Source organism: Nerophis lumbriciformis, linkage group LG01 (genome assembly GCF_033978685.3).
Source record: "Nerophis lumbriciformis linkage group LG01, RoL_Nlum_v2.1, whole genome shotgun sequence".
NCBI lineage: Eukaryota > Metazoa > Chordata > Actinopteri > Syngnathiformes > Syngnathidae > Nerophis > Nerophis lumbriciformis.
In genome coordinates this window covers 40349788-40367829 of record NC_084548.2, presented here as the reverse complement: position 1 = coordinate 40367829, position 18042 = coordinate 40349788, and the positions used below count along the sequence as shown (strand labels likewise).

The 18042-nt window shown below is 40.2% G+C and overlaps 1 protein-coding gene across 8 annotated transcripts in view; it reads left to right on the top strand.

The window, feature by feature from the left end:
- The window catches only part of LOC133619967 (dedicator of cytokinesis protein 3-like), a 127099-nt gene that overhangs the window by 71427 nt on the left and 37630 nt on the right, over positions 1-18042 (top strand). For all 8 annotated transcript variants that reach the window (XM_061981163.2, XM_061981162.2, XM_061981161.2 and 5 more), the window contains 22 exons: positions 1929-2054; positions 3588-3712; positions 3855-4017; positions 4140-4246; positions 4957-5128; positions 5211-5308; positions 8905-8988; positions 9081-9181; positions 9284-9365; positions 9667-9837; positions 10372-10564; positions 13100-13227; positions 13306-13452; positions 13546-13644; positions 13723-13817; positions 13998-14073; positions 14167-14267; positions 14353-14411; positions 15428-15576; positions 15676-15761; positions 15860-15886; positions 15966-16061. In XM_061981163.2, the coding sequence (XP_061837147.1) occupies positions 1929-2054; positions 3588-3712; positions 3855-4017; positions 4140-4246; positions 4957-5128; positions 5211-5308; positions 8905-8988; positions 9081-9181; positions 9284-9365; positions 9667-9837; positions 10372-10564; positions 13100-13227; positions 13306-13452; positions 13546-13644; positions 13723-13817; positions 13998-14073; positions 14167-14267; positions 14353-14411; positions 15428-15576; positions 15676-15761; positions 15860-15886; positions 15966-16061 (2485 nt within the window). The remainder of the gene's footprint in view (positions 1-1928; positions 2055-3587; positions 3713-3854; positions 4018-4139; positions 4247-4956; positions 5129-5210; positions 5309-8904; positions 8989-9080; positions 9182-9283; positions 9366-9666; positions 9838-10371; positions 10565-13099; positions 13228-13305; positions 13453-13545; positions 13645-13722; positions 13818-13997; positions 14074-14166; positions 14268-14352; positions 14412-15427; positions 15577-15675; positions 15762-15859; positions 15887-15965; positions 16062-18042) is intronic.

Sequence of the window (18042 nt, the reverse complement as noted above, 5' to 3'; positions counted from 1 at the left end):
CCTAAACACATGGCTTATTGTTTGGAATTTAGTTCAAGCCAATCAAATCTCATCAACCTGTCTTGACAAGGGGATGATACCTATAGCTATTGGATAAAATTCATGAAAATATATTACCACATTCTAAAATGTAATATTTTATATTAATAGTCGATTGTTGACCTATTGTTTTAACTGGACAATAAACGTACATGCCAATATGCATGTCAAAGTTAGCATTGTTGCATCCAAGTCTCTGAATTACAGTGCAATTTGTCAAAATACTGATGTAAAACAGAAACTAGAAGAGTTTTAAAGTAAACTAAAGTTCATCAAAGTGGTGTTCTCTAAAAAACTAATTGCTAACATTGATAGGTTGATTGGCGACAATAAAATAGATCATAGTGTGTGAATGTGAGTGTGAATGTTGTCTGACTATCTGTGTTGGCCTTGCGATGAGGTGGCGACTTGTCCAGGGTGTACCCCGCCTTCCGCCCGAATGCAGCTGAGATAGGCTCCAGCACCCCCCGCGACCCCAAAAGGGACACGCGGTAGAAAATGGATGGATAGATGCAACATTATTAGAGATGTCCGATAATATCGGCATGCCGATATTATCGGCCGATAAATGCTTTAAAATGTAATATCGGAAAATATCGGTATCAGTTTTTTTATTATCGGTATCGTTTTTTTTATTTATTTTTTATTAAATCAACATAAAAAACACAAGATACACTTAAAATTAGTGCACCAACCCAAAAAAACTCCCTCCCCCATTTACACTCATTCACACTCATTCACACAAAAGGGTTGTTTCTTTCTGTTCTTAATATTCTGGTTCTTACATTATGTATCAATATATATCAATACAGTCTGCAAGGGATACAGTCCGTAAGCACACATGATTGTGCGTGCTGCTGGTCCACTAATAGTACTAACCTTTAACAGTTAATTGTACTCATTTTCATTAATTACTAGGTTCTATGTAACTGTTTTTATATTGTTTTACTTTCTTTTTTATTCAAGAAATTGTTTTTTATTTATTCATCTTATTTTATTTTATTAATTAAAAAAAAAAAGACCTTATCTTCACCATACTTGGTTGTCCAAATTAGGCATAATAATGTGTTAATTCCACGACTGTATATATCGGTATTGGTTGATATCGGTATCGGTAATTAAAGAGTTGGACAATATCGGAATATCGGATATCGGCAAAAAGCCATTATCGGACATCCCTAAACATTATGGCATATTATGGCATCGACTTTGATAAATGTATGTAATAATGTGCACTGTATTATACCTAACAAATAAAACAATAAACAAAAAATAATAATAATAAAATATGAATTTGCATACTTTCAAAGAAGACAATGACACCCACATATCTGGGAGGCTATAGTCCAATGCAATGTATATCCCAAATAGTATGATGTGTAAACATTTATTTGATTGTACAATCACTACACTAAGATAGACATTGATCAAACTATATTATTTAATACAATGTTAGAGTCAATCAATCAATCAATCAATCTTTATTTATATAGCCCTAAATCACAAGTGTCTCAAAGGGCTGCACAAGCCACAACGACATCCTCGGTACAAAGCCCACATAGTAAATATTATCTAATAGATCATCTCACCCCTTGGCGCAGCGTTGTGTTTCACTTGCTTCTCACAGTAACATATGATTCACTCAACTCTGTCGCCATTTGTGGGCACTGCCAACATTTTCCTGCCTTATCTCTAGAAATGTCTCACGTCTCCTGTCCTTGCGCTCATCTCATGCATCTGTCCACCCTCTTGTCTGTCTTCTACTCCCCCACACTCTGACTAATATCCTTTAAATACCCCTCTGTCCTCCCTTCTTTGTCCCCTTCTTTCTTATCCCTCTGCTTCTTTTTTCACATCCAACACTCCTCTGCATCCCCCTCTGCTTTCAGGCCTCATCATTTCCCTGCAGCTGTTGAGAGGCGAGCTGGAGCAGATCAGACGGGAGAACCAAGCTGTGTTCAACCGAGCCCTGGCACTCACACGCAAATTAGGTTTTCCAGATGTCATCATGCCAGGTAAGGAGGCAAAGAGCAGTGGGCGTAACGGGCACTGATGCCTAGCGTGGAGAGAGGAGGCCAGAAGAGAAGGACAGTGGAAGGTCGAGGATGGGTTTACACAGGATGCAGATGACAGAGGAGAGGGAGGTGGGCATGAGGACAAGTGAGCATGAAGTGCCATGAGTGACTGGGAATGGGAGAGGACTCTAGGACATACTGTTAGGATGTAATACATGTAATAAACATTTCACAAATACCTTCGTTCCCCCTTAGTTTATGCTGCAGAAATCCTGTACCTCAGTGCACAAAGCAAGATCCATAAGGGCATATTTGGATGAATTTAGTGTGGAAGAACTTGAGAGCCTCAAACATCCTTAGAATAAACTACGAATTAAATTGTTTGTGACCTCATGAACACAAAATCAAACATAGGCACACACCACTGCTCAGTGGCCTTGTGGTTAGAGTGTCCGCCCTGAGACTGGAAGGTTGTGAGTTCAAACCCCAGCCGAGTCATACCAAAGACTATAAAAATGGGACCCATTGCTTCCTCTGCTTGGCACTCAGCATCAAGGGTTGGAATTGGGGGTTAAATCACAAAATGATTCCCGGCGCGGCCACCGCTGCTGCTCATTTCTCCCGTCACCTCCCAGGGGGTGAACATGGGGATGGGTCAAATGCACATAATAATTTCACCACAACTAGTGTGTGTGTGTGACTATTGTTGGGACTTTAATTTTTAACTTTAACACCATGTAAAACGTGTCAAACGTCTCATTAAGTAAAGAGGGGAGTCTCCATAGGTTTTCCATTAATAATTCTGTTTTTTTGCAACCTGAGTAGAAGAAGACATCTTTTATTTTTGGTCGTTTTAATGACTAAGAACTGCTGTAAATGTGTGTATGTACTACAGTATATGAACCGAGAGTACTTCCTCCAATTAGCTTGGAATACATCCCACCTACCACTTTGTGTGACTCACATCCCCATGGAAACGTGTATATATATTTATATACGCATTTACAGTATGTTTATAATGTCTATTTTCTATTTCCTGCTGGATCTACTCTCTATTTTATGCTGCTGCTGTCACATATACTGTATATACTGTAATATTGTACATGTGTTGTATATATTGTATATTGTATATATTGTATATATGTTATAGAAATAATATAATATATCTGTATATATATTATTCTGTACACATATTATGTATATATTCGTATATATGTTAGATTTTATATTGCTATATTAGTCTATTTATACCTGCATTGTTCTTTCCATCCTTACACTTTCCATCATTGTATCTGAGCTACTGTGTTGAACAATTTCCCTTGTGGATCATTAAAGTTTGTCAAAGTCTAAGTCTAAGTATATTCAGATTTTTATAAATTACTTTTTAATTATCCTTTGACTATTATCAGATACTTGTATAATGTTTGAAGCCTAGAGAGGTAGTCAAGAGAAACATTGCATTACAACGGCATCATTAGCGTTACTGCGTTATGTTCTTTTAGCTCATTCTTCTTCTCTGCTTTAATCCTCCAGCTGACACTCGCAATGACTTGTACTTGACCCTGGAACGAGGCGAGTTCGAGAGGGGTGGCAAGAGCGTCCAGAAGAACATTGAAGTGACGCTCTATGTCCTCTATGCCGACGGGGACACTCTTAAAGTATGAAACATGCATTAAATATGATTCATTCAGCATAATACCGCTCCATCAGTCATGATGAGTAAATTAGTTCACCCTTAACATCCCCTCATTAAGTTACAGGATGCCTCTTTAAAGATAATATATTTCCCTACCTTTGCAGGACTGCATCAGTTTGGGCAGTGGAGAGTCGAACATGACAGAATACCGATCCTTTGTTCTCTACCACAACAACAGCCCTCGCTGGAGTGAGATGGTCAAACTTCCCATTCCCATCGATCGATTCCGAGGCTCTCACCTGCGCTTTGAGTTCAGACACTGTTCCAGTAAGTCATAAACTACACAGTGGCGGCAGTCCTTCATGCATTGCAATTTGCTATTGTATTATTAGGACTGAAAGTACACTGCAGGTTTATGAACCACGTCACTGTCATACGCGTTATTTCAGCAAAAGACAAAGGGGAGAAAAAACTTTTCGGCTTTGCTTTCACTCCTCTAATGAGAGAGGATGGGACCACATTGTCGGATGAGAGCCATGAGCTGTATGTCTACAAGGTGAGTCAGTTCCACACTTAGCAGTAATACAAATGGGAGGAACATATTTGTATTGAGTGCATATTGTGTTAGTCTGTTGCCATAGACATTACACACAAAGAAAAAAATTTGGACATAAGTTTATCCACAATTTTCTTTTTGTATACCCCCCACACTCTCCAACATGACTATAATTACTGTGGTATCATTGGCTTATAAAATGGTTTTAAGTACACTGTATCCTTATTAAAATTTAATGAAACAAATAATTATAGATCAACTTACAATCAACAATAACTTGATTAACATTGTATTTTATTTTGTAACATAACATATTTAAAGTGCACCAATTTGCTCACAATTTAAATAAACTATAATTTTTTTGACCTACCTGAACCATTAGATATTGAAAAATACAATTAAATAAACTCAATACATAACCATTACATACAAATTGCTCAGCAACTTTAACTCAGGAGCACAATATATAAAACATTTTAACTTGCAATACGAACATTTATTTTATCAAAATGAGGAAGTCAGGATTAATGGCTACAATGAGCGTATTTTGTAGTGTACAGCTTTTCGAAGCTGGGTTTGAAGCATAATGATAAAGCATGTTGCCCGGTGTCACACATGCCCCCCTCTAACATCGCACCACGCACCCCAGGGGGGCCCGCCCCCATTATTTGAGAAGGACTAATCTAATGCATTGCATATGTTTGCTGCAGTGTGACGAGAACGCCACCTTCAGTAACCAGGGCCTGTATCTTAGCCTGCCCTGCTGCAAGGAGGACTTCAACAGTTGTCCCAATCTGCCAGCTAACCTGCCTTTCCAGAGAAGCCCCAAAGAAACCTTTTGGGTGTCAACAATACTCTGCTCCACCAAACTCACCCAAAATGGTAACAGGAATCGCTGAAAATGTACATGATATGTTCCGTTTTAGTTTCCTGAATATTTTTTTTGTTGTTTTGTGTTTTACAGTGGACCTGCTGGCCCTTCTGAACTGGAAGACCCACCCGGACAGAGTTCTGGACATCCTCGGTCGACTACGCCAGATCAGTGGAGAGGAGATTGTCAAGGTCATTACCGCCAGATATATTAATTACCTACTAAAGTAATGAAGTCATTAAGCCAATGTAAAGCTGTAGGGTGTATTAATTGGCCGTGACACACTGCTTAAGATATTAACCTTCAGCGTCTGTGGCATTCCATCCTTTTCATGCAGTATTAAAAGTATGACTTCACTAACTGCACGTTAGATTATTGAAAAGCAACCAAATTACATGCAGTTAACTAATTGGCCACAGTTAATCAAATCCACAGCTTTAATAACACATTACTTCTCCTCCAAAGCAAGAACTATCAAAAGATATGTGACCCAAGATGGTTGATGGAGCTGAGGTCAAAGTTCAGAGATGTCACCTGTTGACCTTGATGCCATGTACTGTATCATTCAACAACACTAGTTGAATTGTATTTGACACAGGGAGCTTATGTTAAAGGCCATATGGGTTGAGTTCTGTACCATGTATTGTGCAGTATGCCCGATCAATAAATCTATTGATTTGAATAGTATTGCATCAAAGAGATACTGCTAATCATTGATTCATTATAAGAATTACAGAGAAACAGTAACATTTCAATTCAATTTTAACATGAAGGGCCAGATCTACTCAAGGTGTGTGTAAATTAAAACACGTGCAAACTTGATAATACACGCAAAGCTATTCTATTAAATGCACAGAGGATTGTGTCTTGTGAACAAAATAGAGAGCGCAATCCATTTAGCGCGTCTATCTTCATGTGCAAAGCCCAAAACCAGTGAAGTTGGCACATAGTGTAAATGGTAAATAAAAACAGAATACATCCATCCATCCATTTTCTACCGCTTATTCCCTTTGGGGTCGCGGGGGGCGCTGGAGCCTATCTCAGCTACAATCGGACGGAAGGCGGGGTACACCCTGGACAAGTCGCCACCTCATCGCAGGGCCAACACAGATAGACAGACAACATTCACACTCACATCCACACACTAGGGCCAATTTAGTGTTGCCAATCAACTTATCCCCAGGTGCATGTCTTTGGAGGTGGGAGGAAGCCGGAGTACCCGGAGGGAACCCACGCAGTCACGGGGAGAACATGCAAACTCCACACAGAAAGATCCCGAGCCCGGGATTGAACCCAAGGACCTTCGTATTGTGAGGCAGATGCAATCATTTTCAACTTATATTCAATTGAATAGACTTCAAAGACAAGGTACTTAATGTTCGAACTGAGAAACTTAAATTTTTTTTGCGAATAATCATTAAATTAGAATTTAATGGCAGCAATGTGTGCAGCAACACATTGCAATAAAGTTGTCACAGGGGCATTTTTACCACTGTGTTACATGGCCTTTCCTTTTAACAACACTCAGTAAACGTTTGGGAACTGAGGAGACCAATTTTTGAAGCTTGTCAGGTGGAATTCGTTCCCATTCTTGATTGATGTACAGCTTAAGTTGTTCAACAGTCCGGGGTCTCTGTTGTGGTATTTTACGCTTCATAATGCGCCACACATATTCAACGGGAGATAGGTCTGGACTACAGGTAGGCCAGTCTAGTACCCACACTCTTTTACTGTGAAGCCACGCTGTTGTAACATGTGCAGAATGTGGCTTGGCATTGTGTTGCTGAAATAAGCAGGGGCATCCATAAAAAAGACCTTGCTTGGATGGAAACATATGTTGCTCGAAAACCTGTATGTACCTTTCAGCATTAATGGTGCCTCCACAGATGTGTAAGTTACTCATGCTTTGGGCACTGATACACCCCCATACCATCACAGATGCTGGCTTTTGAACTTTGCGCCTATAACAATCCGGATGGTTCTTTTCATCTTTGGTCCGGAGGACACAACGTCCAAAGTTTCCAAAAACAATTTTAAATGTGGACTCGTCAGACCACAGAACACTTTTCCACTTTGCATCAGTCCATCTTAGATGAGCTCGAGCCCGGGTGTTGTTGATCAATGGCATACTTAGTAGAGTTTTAACTTGCACTTACAGATGTAGCGACCAACTGTAGTTACTTACAGTGGTTTTCTGTAGTGTTTACACAACGTGCCAACTTCACTGGTTTTGGGTTTTGTATATGCAGCATATGCGCTGATTATTATAACACCCACAATACTGGGAGGAGGGGATGCAGCTATAATCATTTAGTGTAAATACGTAATGTAGTAACAGGCACATTCATAATAATATTTAATATTTACGTAATTTGATCATTTTAAGCATACGGCAGTGCATTCATTTCAAAAACACATCACGATGTTGTTTTTTTTCTTTGACAACATCACTGATTACTACTTACTGCAGACTTCCTGGGAGCCAACAAACATAATTAAACATCACTTACTGGACAATGCCTTCTCTCACTGGGATCGTGACTGTTAGAATGTTGCTATATTCCCGTTCAGATGAAGAACGACTCATAATCCTAATGGGAAAAAAACGAAGCGTCTTTTTTGGTATTTTTTTGCCATTTAAGGGTTGAAGTACCAACTTCTCAGTTTATGTCCACATCATTTTACTCTCCAGTTGAGAGACATGATTTTAATCTATAACTAACTTTCATTAGCTCCGAGACAAGAAAGCAGCTCACCAGCTCATGTTGTCAATACCGCAGCATAAGCTAGTTGCCTCTCTGTGAGCAATGCGCTGCTAAATGTAGGTCCTTAACGTTAGCGCTTATAATAACAATATTGATAATACTACAATACTAATATTCAGGTCACAAATTGTAAATGGAGTATTTTTGGTTCTTTTTGGATGGTTATTTATTGTGTTTTATGGTCGTAATAGACGCAATGACGTCATGACTTCATGGCTCCCATTCACTCCATTGTAAGCAGACTTTATTTCCCTGTTTAGTTGGAAGTTAGAATGCATTTAAAAAAAAACATATGTTTTCTTGTTTCTCATAAGGATTGTGAATTATAGTCAAATTCAAAAAAAGGGCAGTTCCCCTTTAAGGAGCTGATTAAAATAAATACAATTGAGGCATTTTGGTGTCTGCTGGTGTTTTTTTTTTAAAGTGGCATTTGTTTTATCATTTAAAACACGTATTATTAACATACATACTATCTGAAAAAAACTTCTTGCAAAATACATTTACTTGGGACTGGATCATTGCAGCGCAAGCCCACTGTTAGTGATAGCTTCTCCCAGAGTGCAACTGCAGCGCACAAAAAAATGGGTTCCATTGTAGATGTACTGCAGGACCAATCTTACAATGCTCATAAAAAGTTTAACATACAGCTCCATGTTTCCAAACATAGCAAAACGCCAAAGGTGGAGGGAAACAAGTGTCTTCATAGTGACAGCCGGGGCACGAAGTACAGGAAAAAACTTAAATAGGGCGGTAATCACCATTTTTGCACTCATTATCAATTGTACATGCAATCTTAGTATATCACCTTCAACACGGCCACAAATAGTACACACAACTTTATACAGTAGTTTGCACACACCGTTTAGCGCTTGTTATTTGAATTTTAGTAGATCGGGCCTTAAATGTACTGTAACTAAAATCCAAATAGAAATTGTTGTCTCTTCTATTTATGTCTTTTTGCTAAACCTTACAGTAGTTTGATACATTCGTTTTGCTAATAATTGATCCATTATTTCTTACAGTTCCTGCGAGATGTCCTCGACACACTTTTCTGTCTTTTAGATGACAACACTGACAAATATGGCCCGCTGGTTTTCCAGTCTTTGGTATGACCATTAAAGCAGCAGATGTGTGATTAGTCATTTTCGATAATTACTAAAACTTAATTGTGTAATCCATATGTACATGTGTGTTACAGGTATTTATTATTAACTTGCTCAGGGACAGCCGGTTCTACCACTTCCGTCCTGTGATGGACTCTTACATCCAAAACCACTTTGCTGGAGCTTTGGCATACAAGTACAACAACATTTACTACTTCATGTTTGAAATATTCAGTCGTTAATATCACCCTTGATAACTGCTAAGTTTACAACATTCTTTCAATCTCTGTGCACACAGGGAGCTTATTCGATGCCTCAAGTGGTACATGGACCGCTCAGCTGAAGTCGTCCGTCAAGACCACATCCAGGAAGCCATGAGGGTAAAGGATTGTACTTCCAATACTTGGTGTGGTTTCGTTTCAAAGTGGCAGAGAGTGTTTCATTGCTCCTGCGGACACAAATGGATTAGAATAAAAGCAGGATATGGTCAAAGCAATGGGCTGCTAAGGAGTAACATGATGCGTCAGAAAGTGAAATTTAACTGAGGGGTTATTGACTGTGCACAGTGCAAAACTTATTTTGAGTTTGATACTTATTTAGTGATTGATGTTTTTATGTCAAACATGTTCTTTGTTTGAAACTTTGTGATAGAAAACATGTTACATTTGCATCGTCCCTTAGGCTCTGGAGTACCTGTTCAAATTCATTGTCCAGTCCCGTATACTGTACTCACGGGCCACTTGTGGGATGGAAGAGGAGCAGTTCCGTGCGAGCATCCAAGAGCTCTTTCAGTCCATTCGCTTCGTGCTGAGTCTGGACAGTCGCAGCTCAGAGAACCTCGTATTCACTCAGGTCTGATAGCTGATACCTCATTACACATTTATTCTTTGTTAAGTGGCAGACTTTTCCATCTCTTTGAAAGTCTTATTTATTTTTTACTTTGGTTTGTATTTCTTATTCATTCACGGTCCAAGTTTGCATTTACTATATGTTTCATTGATGGTTTTTTTGTCTGTTGTTTCATTTTTTTTATTTGTTTTATGTTTCATTCTATACTTCGCCCCTTCCTTGGCTTGATCTTGGAGGGGTCTGATGCGCTGCATGTATCTCTGTGGTAATGCTCCAGGTCTGTCATCGGTCTCAGTAAGTCACAGCACCATGCATTGGTCCCACACGATCTGCGTTTGGGGTTTATCTTTAGCACCTGTTTTCCTGCAGTAAATGTTAAAGGGAATGGTTGTATTATTGTCTTATCTTTTGGAATTATAGAACTACTCTCAGACTATTTTCTTACACAGAAAGGTACCACCAGAAAATATTCTGAAGTAATGCTTTTATTCAAACATCCAAATTAAGCCAAAGTCCTTCTCTTTGTCCCCCTCTCAGGCGGCACTTTTGAACAGCTTCCCAGATATCTTTGATGAGCTACTGCAGATGTTCACAGTTCAGGAGGTGGCTGAATATGTCCGTGGCACCCTTGGAAGCATGCCCAGCACTGTTGACATTGGCCAGTCGATGGATGTTGTCAAACTGCAGTCGATTGCACGGACTGTCGAAAGCCGTCTTTTCTTCTTCCCTGGTAGGACTTTGACAGGAATGTGGTTGCAAAGAGTTCTGTTTGTGTAGCTGATGTACTAAGTTCAAAATAACACGTGCTATACAGGGTGTACCATGAATTGATTAACGTGGACCCCGACTTAAACAAGTTGAAAAACTTATTGGGGTGTTACCATTTAGTGGTCAATTGTACGGAATATGTACTGTACTGTGCAATCTACTAATAAGAGTTTCAATCAATCAAAGTGTGCAGAGCGTGTAATCCACTAAAACTGCGTGCGCAATTGATAGCAAGTGCAGAAGTTGTGCAAGACTGCCTGTTTGGCCTTTTATTTTCTAAAATGCATTTTCTATATACTTTTATTTTGACATGCGCTGTGACGTTGTGTGCAATGCACTTTTTTGACATGTGACATCAAAGAGTCAAGCAACCATCTTATAAATCTAACATTAACCTCTTATGGCCCAAACTGTTTGTTTACATGATTGTTTTTATTTCTCTTTGCTATTTGGGCTTATTGGACCCTAATTAGGATGAAAACTAAAAATCATCTTTTTATATGATGTACTAAGTCCATAAGTAACAAACGTGTACTTCATGTGTAGTAACATGCTAATTTTTATTTTTACACTTTTTTTTTCCAAATTCCATTGTATGTTATACTCTTCTGACACCACCAGATGGGAGCATAAGTGTCCATATGTTGGCATAAGACCCCAATTCAGTAGTGTACACAATTTTGGAAATACGAGCTAAAAGGTGCTGTCCACGCATGTGGCCACTAAGGCCTTTAGAGGTTACGGAGGCTGGTGGCCAAGTAGCAGATCAGTTTCTCAGGCTCATCGCTGCTGAAAGCTGAAATGTTTATTTTTTACAACTTCTTGTAAGCTTTGTATTGTTTCTGCCTTCAAATTCGCATCGTCTGTAAGTATTTGTTCTGAACGTTAAGACATATATACTTTATGCTCAATTGTACTAAATTCATTTAAATTGTGAAGATTGTAAAACAAATTCTCATCACAGTTGCTTAAGGTTATGTGTCTTTTAGGAGTTCCTGAATTATTTAATGTGGTGTTTCACTTATATATAAGGATGTGTACTGCTACACAGTCATTTGCAATATAAAATATAACATATATGTGATATTTACATATTACATATACAGTATATAATATATACTGATATATTATTTATTATATTATATTATGTTTTTAAATAATATATACAATATATAACAAATCTCAATTACCATGTACAATATTACAGTATATGTAACAGCTGCAGCAAAAAAAAAGGGCAGCATAAAATAGAGAGTAGATCCAGAAAATATACAATATAAACAAAGAGAGTGCTATATGGTGAGTGATTATACAGCTGGATGGAGTGCGGAATGAAGGAGTTCTTGAATCGAACACTGTGGGAACGAAGCTGAAGGAGCCTGAGTATGAGTATGAGCTCTGCTGTCCCTTAATTGTCTGGTGGAGTGGGTGGGCAGGATTGTCCATGATGGCCAGCAGTTTGTCCAGTGTCCTCCTGTCCCTCTGCGTGCCAATAATTTGGCCGGCTTCGGGATCAGTTTGTCAATCTGGTTTAGGTCCATTTTGCTGGTGCTGCTCCCCCAACAAACCACTGCAAAGTACATGGCACTGGCCACAACAGACTGAAAAAAGATCTCCAACAGCTTGCTGCACACATTAAAAGGGCCTCGGCTTCCTCAGGAAAAAGAGTCTGCTCATGCCATTCTTGTATGCAGCTTTGCTGTTGTACTTCCAGTCCAGTCTGCTGTTCAAGTGGACTCCCAGGTACACGCCACCTTTTGCGCGATATACAATTGCGATCTCGACAATAGAATCTTTTGTTAGCACATCAAAGCTTAGGTGCTCTCTGGGAGGCGCCACTGTTGTGATGGTGCATCTGGAATGATCCAGAAATGCATGTTAATAGAATGTTATTAAAAAAAAGCCAGCAGACACCAAAGCAAATCTATTAAATTAGTTGTAATCAGCACCATAAGTCATCCAGCAGCTATGAAGTTTTAGAATAATTTGTTGAATATACAATTTGTCTAATACTGTTTTGTTTTTCCTGACAATACAAACATATGACATAGGACAAAGGATTCTCTCTCCATTGTTTGTCTTTGCAGCACGATCGCATCCTTTCTTTCTCACAGCCAATATAGACGCAAAACAGCGACCACTGAATAGTTTTAGCTTTGATAAATCACATTGGGAGTGCTAAATATTTGCATCTCCTCTTTCCAGTATTCTGGGCAATCTAATAATCATCATATATTCAGCAAATACACAAAGACAGACAATATAATGGATTTCACTCTCTATTTTGCTCATTTAAGAGATGCAATCCTCTCTGCGCATGAGCGTAATAAATCAGCGTTGCATGTGCTATTAAGTTTGCACCGATGTTAATACACACAAACCTTTAGTAGATCAAGCCCATATTGTTAGTTACTCCAACTTGAACATGTGTAGTTGAGACTATTAGAGTTTAAAGCACTTTTAAAGTATATTTCCCCTTTTCTTGTGTTTTCCCCAGAGTCTCGAAGTATTTTGCTTCCAGTTGTCCTGCATCACATTCACCTGCACTTGCGCCAACAGAGGGAGCTGCTCATCTGTTCTGGGATCCTAAGCAGCATCTTTTCTATCATCAAGACCAGTTCTATGGTACAACATGTACATATACTCAAATTGGTTTATTGGCAGTGTGTATTAAACCTGATCCTTTAACTTGCTTGCTCTCAGGAGTCATCTGTTCAGGAGGAAGTGGAGATGATGGTGGAGAGCCTCTTGGATGTATTGCTGCAGACTCTGTTGTCTATCATGAGCAAGTCTCACTCTGTGGAAACATCCAGAGGACAACGCTGTCCTCAGTGCACTGCAGAAATAACGGTTAGTTTAAAAAGCCTATTTGATGTATGAAGAAAGTATGAAGAAACTGTATATTTGAATGACCTTTCATTTGTGTAATTTTCTCTGATCTAGGGGGAGTATGTGTCCTGTCTTCTTTCTCTGCTCCGGCAGATGACGGAGATTCACTTTCACCATCTACTCAACAACTTCCATAGCAAGGAGGAGCTTAAAGTAAAAAAAAAAAAAACAGACTATTTTATTTAGCTAAAACCTGTTTACCTCATCCCTACACTGCGTGTACTTTGTTAGGAGTTCCTGTTGAAGATCTTCTGTGTATTTCGAAACCTTATGAAACTGACCATCTTCCCTCGAGATTGGAGTGTCATGAGACTCCTAACCAGTCAGTGAGTCTGATATTTTTGTCTTCTGACATGCTGTCACTGTCCCAGTGATGGTAAGGGAACTGAGCCTTTCATTAGATCAGACCTGTGAAGGTGACACTTATGCCACGTTCCTTGTCAACTATTTTTGGCAGCCTCCTTTTTCATGAGCTGACAATAACATACGTACTGTGCTTTGTGCAGCATCATCGTTGTGACAACGCAGCTTCTTGCTCCAGCTCTGCACAAGAACTTTTCCGAGGCGGACTTTGATTTCAAGGTGTGTGTCTGTCCGAAGGATCAGAGTAAATGCTCATGTGATGCTTTTCAACCGTGACACATATTGTGTTGTTTGGCTTGTTGTGTGCGTTAGGTGTGGAACTCCTTTTTCAGCCTAACTGTGCTGTACATCAATCAGCCCAGTCTGCAGCTGGAGACGCTCGGTCCTGCCAAAAGAAAGAAAGTTCTGGACAAGTAAGAAGGCATCACGTTGTTTGCATGCTTTTTAAAAGGATACACACTGATCTTTTTAATGTTCTACTCTTCTCTCTCTCTGAAGGTATGGGGATATGAGAGTCCTGATGGCGTATGAGCTGTTTAACATGTGGCAAAAATTAGGTTAGACTCACACATTCAAATCACAAACACACAAAACACCTGATGTACTAAGATCCAAAATACATGTGCTGAATAGAGTGTCACTGTCACCATGGAAACACTAATTTCCTTCCACATTTATGGCATCATATGGCCCAACTTGTGTCATGTTGTTGACATGCAGCACACAAATATATAATGTACACGAAAGGGACAAGCGGTTGAAAATGGAATGGATGTACGGACCTTTTTCTAGTAGGCTATATTGAAGCGTGATCTAGACAACACAACATATTTTAATACGCTGACGGTACGCTCTGAGAGGCTCTGCGGTGTTGTGATGGTGCGTCTGGAATGATCCAGATGCATGAAAATGAATGTTGCAAGACATATAATAATGATGTTTCATAAATAATATATTTCCTATATAAAAAAAACAACAAACACTATTAAAAAACACCAAAATGGATCTACATTTTTTTGTTTTATTTGGTCCATTTAATCATCCAGCAGCTATAAAATAATAAAAGGATATTGCTGAATAGACAATATGTCTGTTTTTATTTTTGACAGATACATATGTGAACACACACATTGAGTAGATGGATATTCTTCTTGTCCGTCTCTGCAGCGCAATTGCCTCGTTCTCACAGCTATGTTGTAACTTTGCCAGTTTGCCATTCTAGACATACTAAATATAGATGCAAAACAGCGGCAGCAGAACTCTTTTATGCTTGATAAATCACATTAACTCTGCTAAGTGATTATATTTGCATCTTCTCTTCCAAGTATTGTGGGCGTTATTATAGACAGCATGTATCCTTTATGTACGTGAAGACAAACAGAAACAAATATGCGATCTCTATTTTGCTGTGTTAAAGTTAAAGTTAAAGTAAGCGATGCAATCCTCTGCACTCATGCTTTTTAGATCAGCTTTGCATGTGCTATCAAGTGTGCACATGTTTTAGTACATGCAAACTTTTAGTAGACTTGACACACAAATAACATGAGGCCTTCTACTTTTGTGACCTATCCAGGGGACAACAAGCCCCACTTCATCCCAGGAATGATGGGCCCCTTTCTGGGAGTTACCCTAGTCCCTCAGACTGAAGTTCGAAACATAATGATTCCCATTTTCCATGACATGATGGACTGGGAGCAGAGGAAAAACGGGAACTTCAAACAGGTCACAATGACTTCTTTATTTTATAAATCACAGGTTGCTGCAGTTGTCTTCACATAACGAACCCACACAATTTGGCTTCTGTGTCCGTGTTGTGCGTAGGTGGAAGCAGAGATGATGGATAAACTTGACAGCATGGTGTCTGATGGAAAAGGCGATGATAATCACAGAGAGCTCTTCAGCCTTTTGTGAGCAGGGCATCACATTTTCACACTTGGGATAGATTTGCTGTTAAAATGTTTTCTTAACACACTGCGTTGTTGTTGTTTTGCCTGCACCACCACAGGACCCAGTTGTTTGGCCCTTATCCAAGGTGAGTTACTGTACAGTCACAGATTCCTTCCTGTGACCATCAGCTTCACTAAAGACAGATGAACTTTTATTCCATGCAGCCTGCTGGAGAAGATAGAGCAGGAAACTTGGAGAGAGACGGGCATCTCATTTGTCACATCAGTCACAAGACTTGTTGAACGTTTGCTGGACTACAGGTAAGCGGAGAGATTCACAGAACAATTGTAGTGGGACTCTTGGCCATTATAAAAACTGGACGTAAGTGTGAGCAAAACTGCTGTAGCTGCTATATTAGAATAGAAGAGAACCCTGTATTGTCATCAAACAAGAGAGTATGACAAAATTACAGATGGCCACTCTGTTAGGTGCAGTTGAAATACAATGCAAACACAAAATATCATATTCAAAATAAATACATAAATGCCAATACAAACAGCAGTGTAACAGTGAAAGTTAGTATAAGCTATTAGGACAGATTTATTATTTTATTGACTCACAAGTAAAAACTGTTTTTAACTCTTGTTGGTTCTGCTCTTGTATGACCGAAATCTCTTCCCTGATGGCAGCAGGTTGAACAAATGCTGCCCAGGGTAAGAGCTGTCTTTTATTTGCTCTGTCAAGGCAGTGGGAGCAATGGGGGCAGAGGGCAGCCGATAATCTTCTCTGCTGTCCTGGTCAGCCTCTGTAGGGCCTTCCTGTCTGCAGGAGAGCAGGCAGCAGACCACACAGTTACGCAGTACATTAGCACTGGCTCTATCGTGGCCCGATAAAAAGATACCTGCAGTTTCTCCTCAAGTTGGTTCCTCAGCAGCACACAAAGGAAGAGGAGTCTCTGCTGTGTCTTTTTGACCATTGTTGAAGTGTTTACAGTCCATGTTAGGTCCTCCAAGATGTATGTTACCAGGAACTTTAAAGAGGCCACGGTCTCCACACAAACTCCATTTACCACAAGTGGATCATGTTCCCCTCTCTGTCTCCTAAAATCAATTACCATCTCCTCTATCTTTATGGTGTTCAGCCTCAAGTTGTTCTTTGTGCACCACCCTGCCAGCGCCGGTATTTTCATGCCCACCAATGTGGTGTGGTTGGCGAATTCGATGATGATGTTCAAGGGATGAATGGGGACACAGTCAAACGTATGTAGCGCAGCCCTGAGGGGAGCCAGTGCCGAGTGACTTGGTGGAGGAGCAAAGTTGACCCACCTTAACAGCTCAGCTTCTTGGGATGTCAGGGATGATGGTATTGAATGCTGAGCTGTAGTCGACAAACATCATCCTGACAAGGCTGAGTGGAGAGGAGTGACAATGGTCTCCTCTGTGGACTGGTTTGGCCTGCAGGCAAATTGATGTGGATTCAAGTTCTGGGTTAGACAGGTTGTGATGTATTGGAGAACACGACTTTCAAAACACTTCATAACCACAGCCGTCAGTCCCTCTGGCTTGTAGTAATTGAAGTCTTTTTTGGCTCTCCTTTTGGGGACTGGGATGTCAGTGGGGCGGGGGCTTGTGGCAGGGATGATTTGAATATCCCTGGCAGTACCCCTGCCAGCTTGTCTGCACAGTCCCGGAGCACCTTGCCCAGTATGCCGTCAGGCACAGTTGTATTACGCGCATTAATGGCCTTCTGTGCTCGCTTCATCTGGTGTTCTTGGAGGACGAGCAATTGAGGACTAGAAGGAAGGTGGGGCACCCGGGGTGAGGCTGGTCTGGATGACTCGAAACGGACATAGAAGTGAATGAGTTCCCCCGCCAGAGAGTCGTTTGTGTTGTTGGCTGCTGAGTTATTTTCGTAGCTGATCAGGTGTTGGATGCCTTGCCTCACCTGCCGTTAGTCTGTTGTCCAGGCGCACCTCCCCTATACTCCACTTTCGCAGCCTTGATGCCTCTCCCCAGGTCAGATTTAGCTCTGCCGAATTGCAGTCTGTCCACCGAGTGGAAGGCAGAGTTTCGGACCCTCAAAAGTAACTTGACCTCATTCAAGGTTTTTGGTTCAGATAGACTTGGCTCTGCTTATAGTGTCTGTACAGTGTCTAATAAAAGACAGCACATTATTTGTCTGCTCCTGTAGCTCCAAATGGTCGCCCACTGACCATGCCGTAGTCTGGAAGCAGTCCTGCAACTAGAAAAGTGCCAGGTGGAACAGTCCTGGTCACAGGTTTGCTCCTTCTCTAGAGGGTGG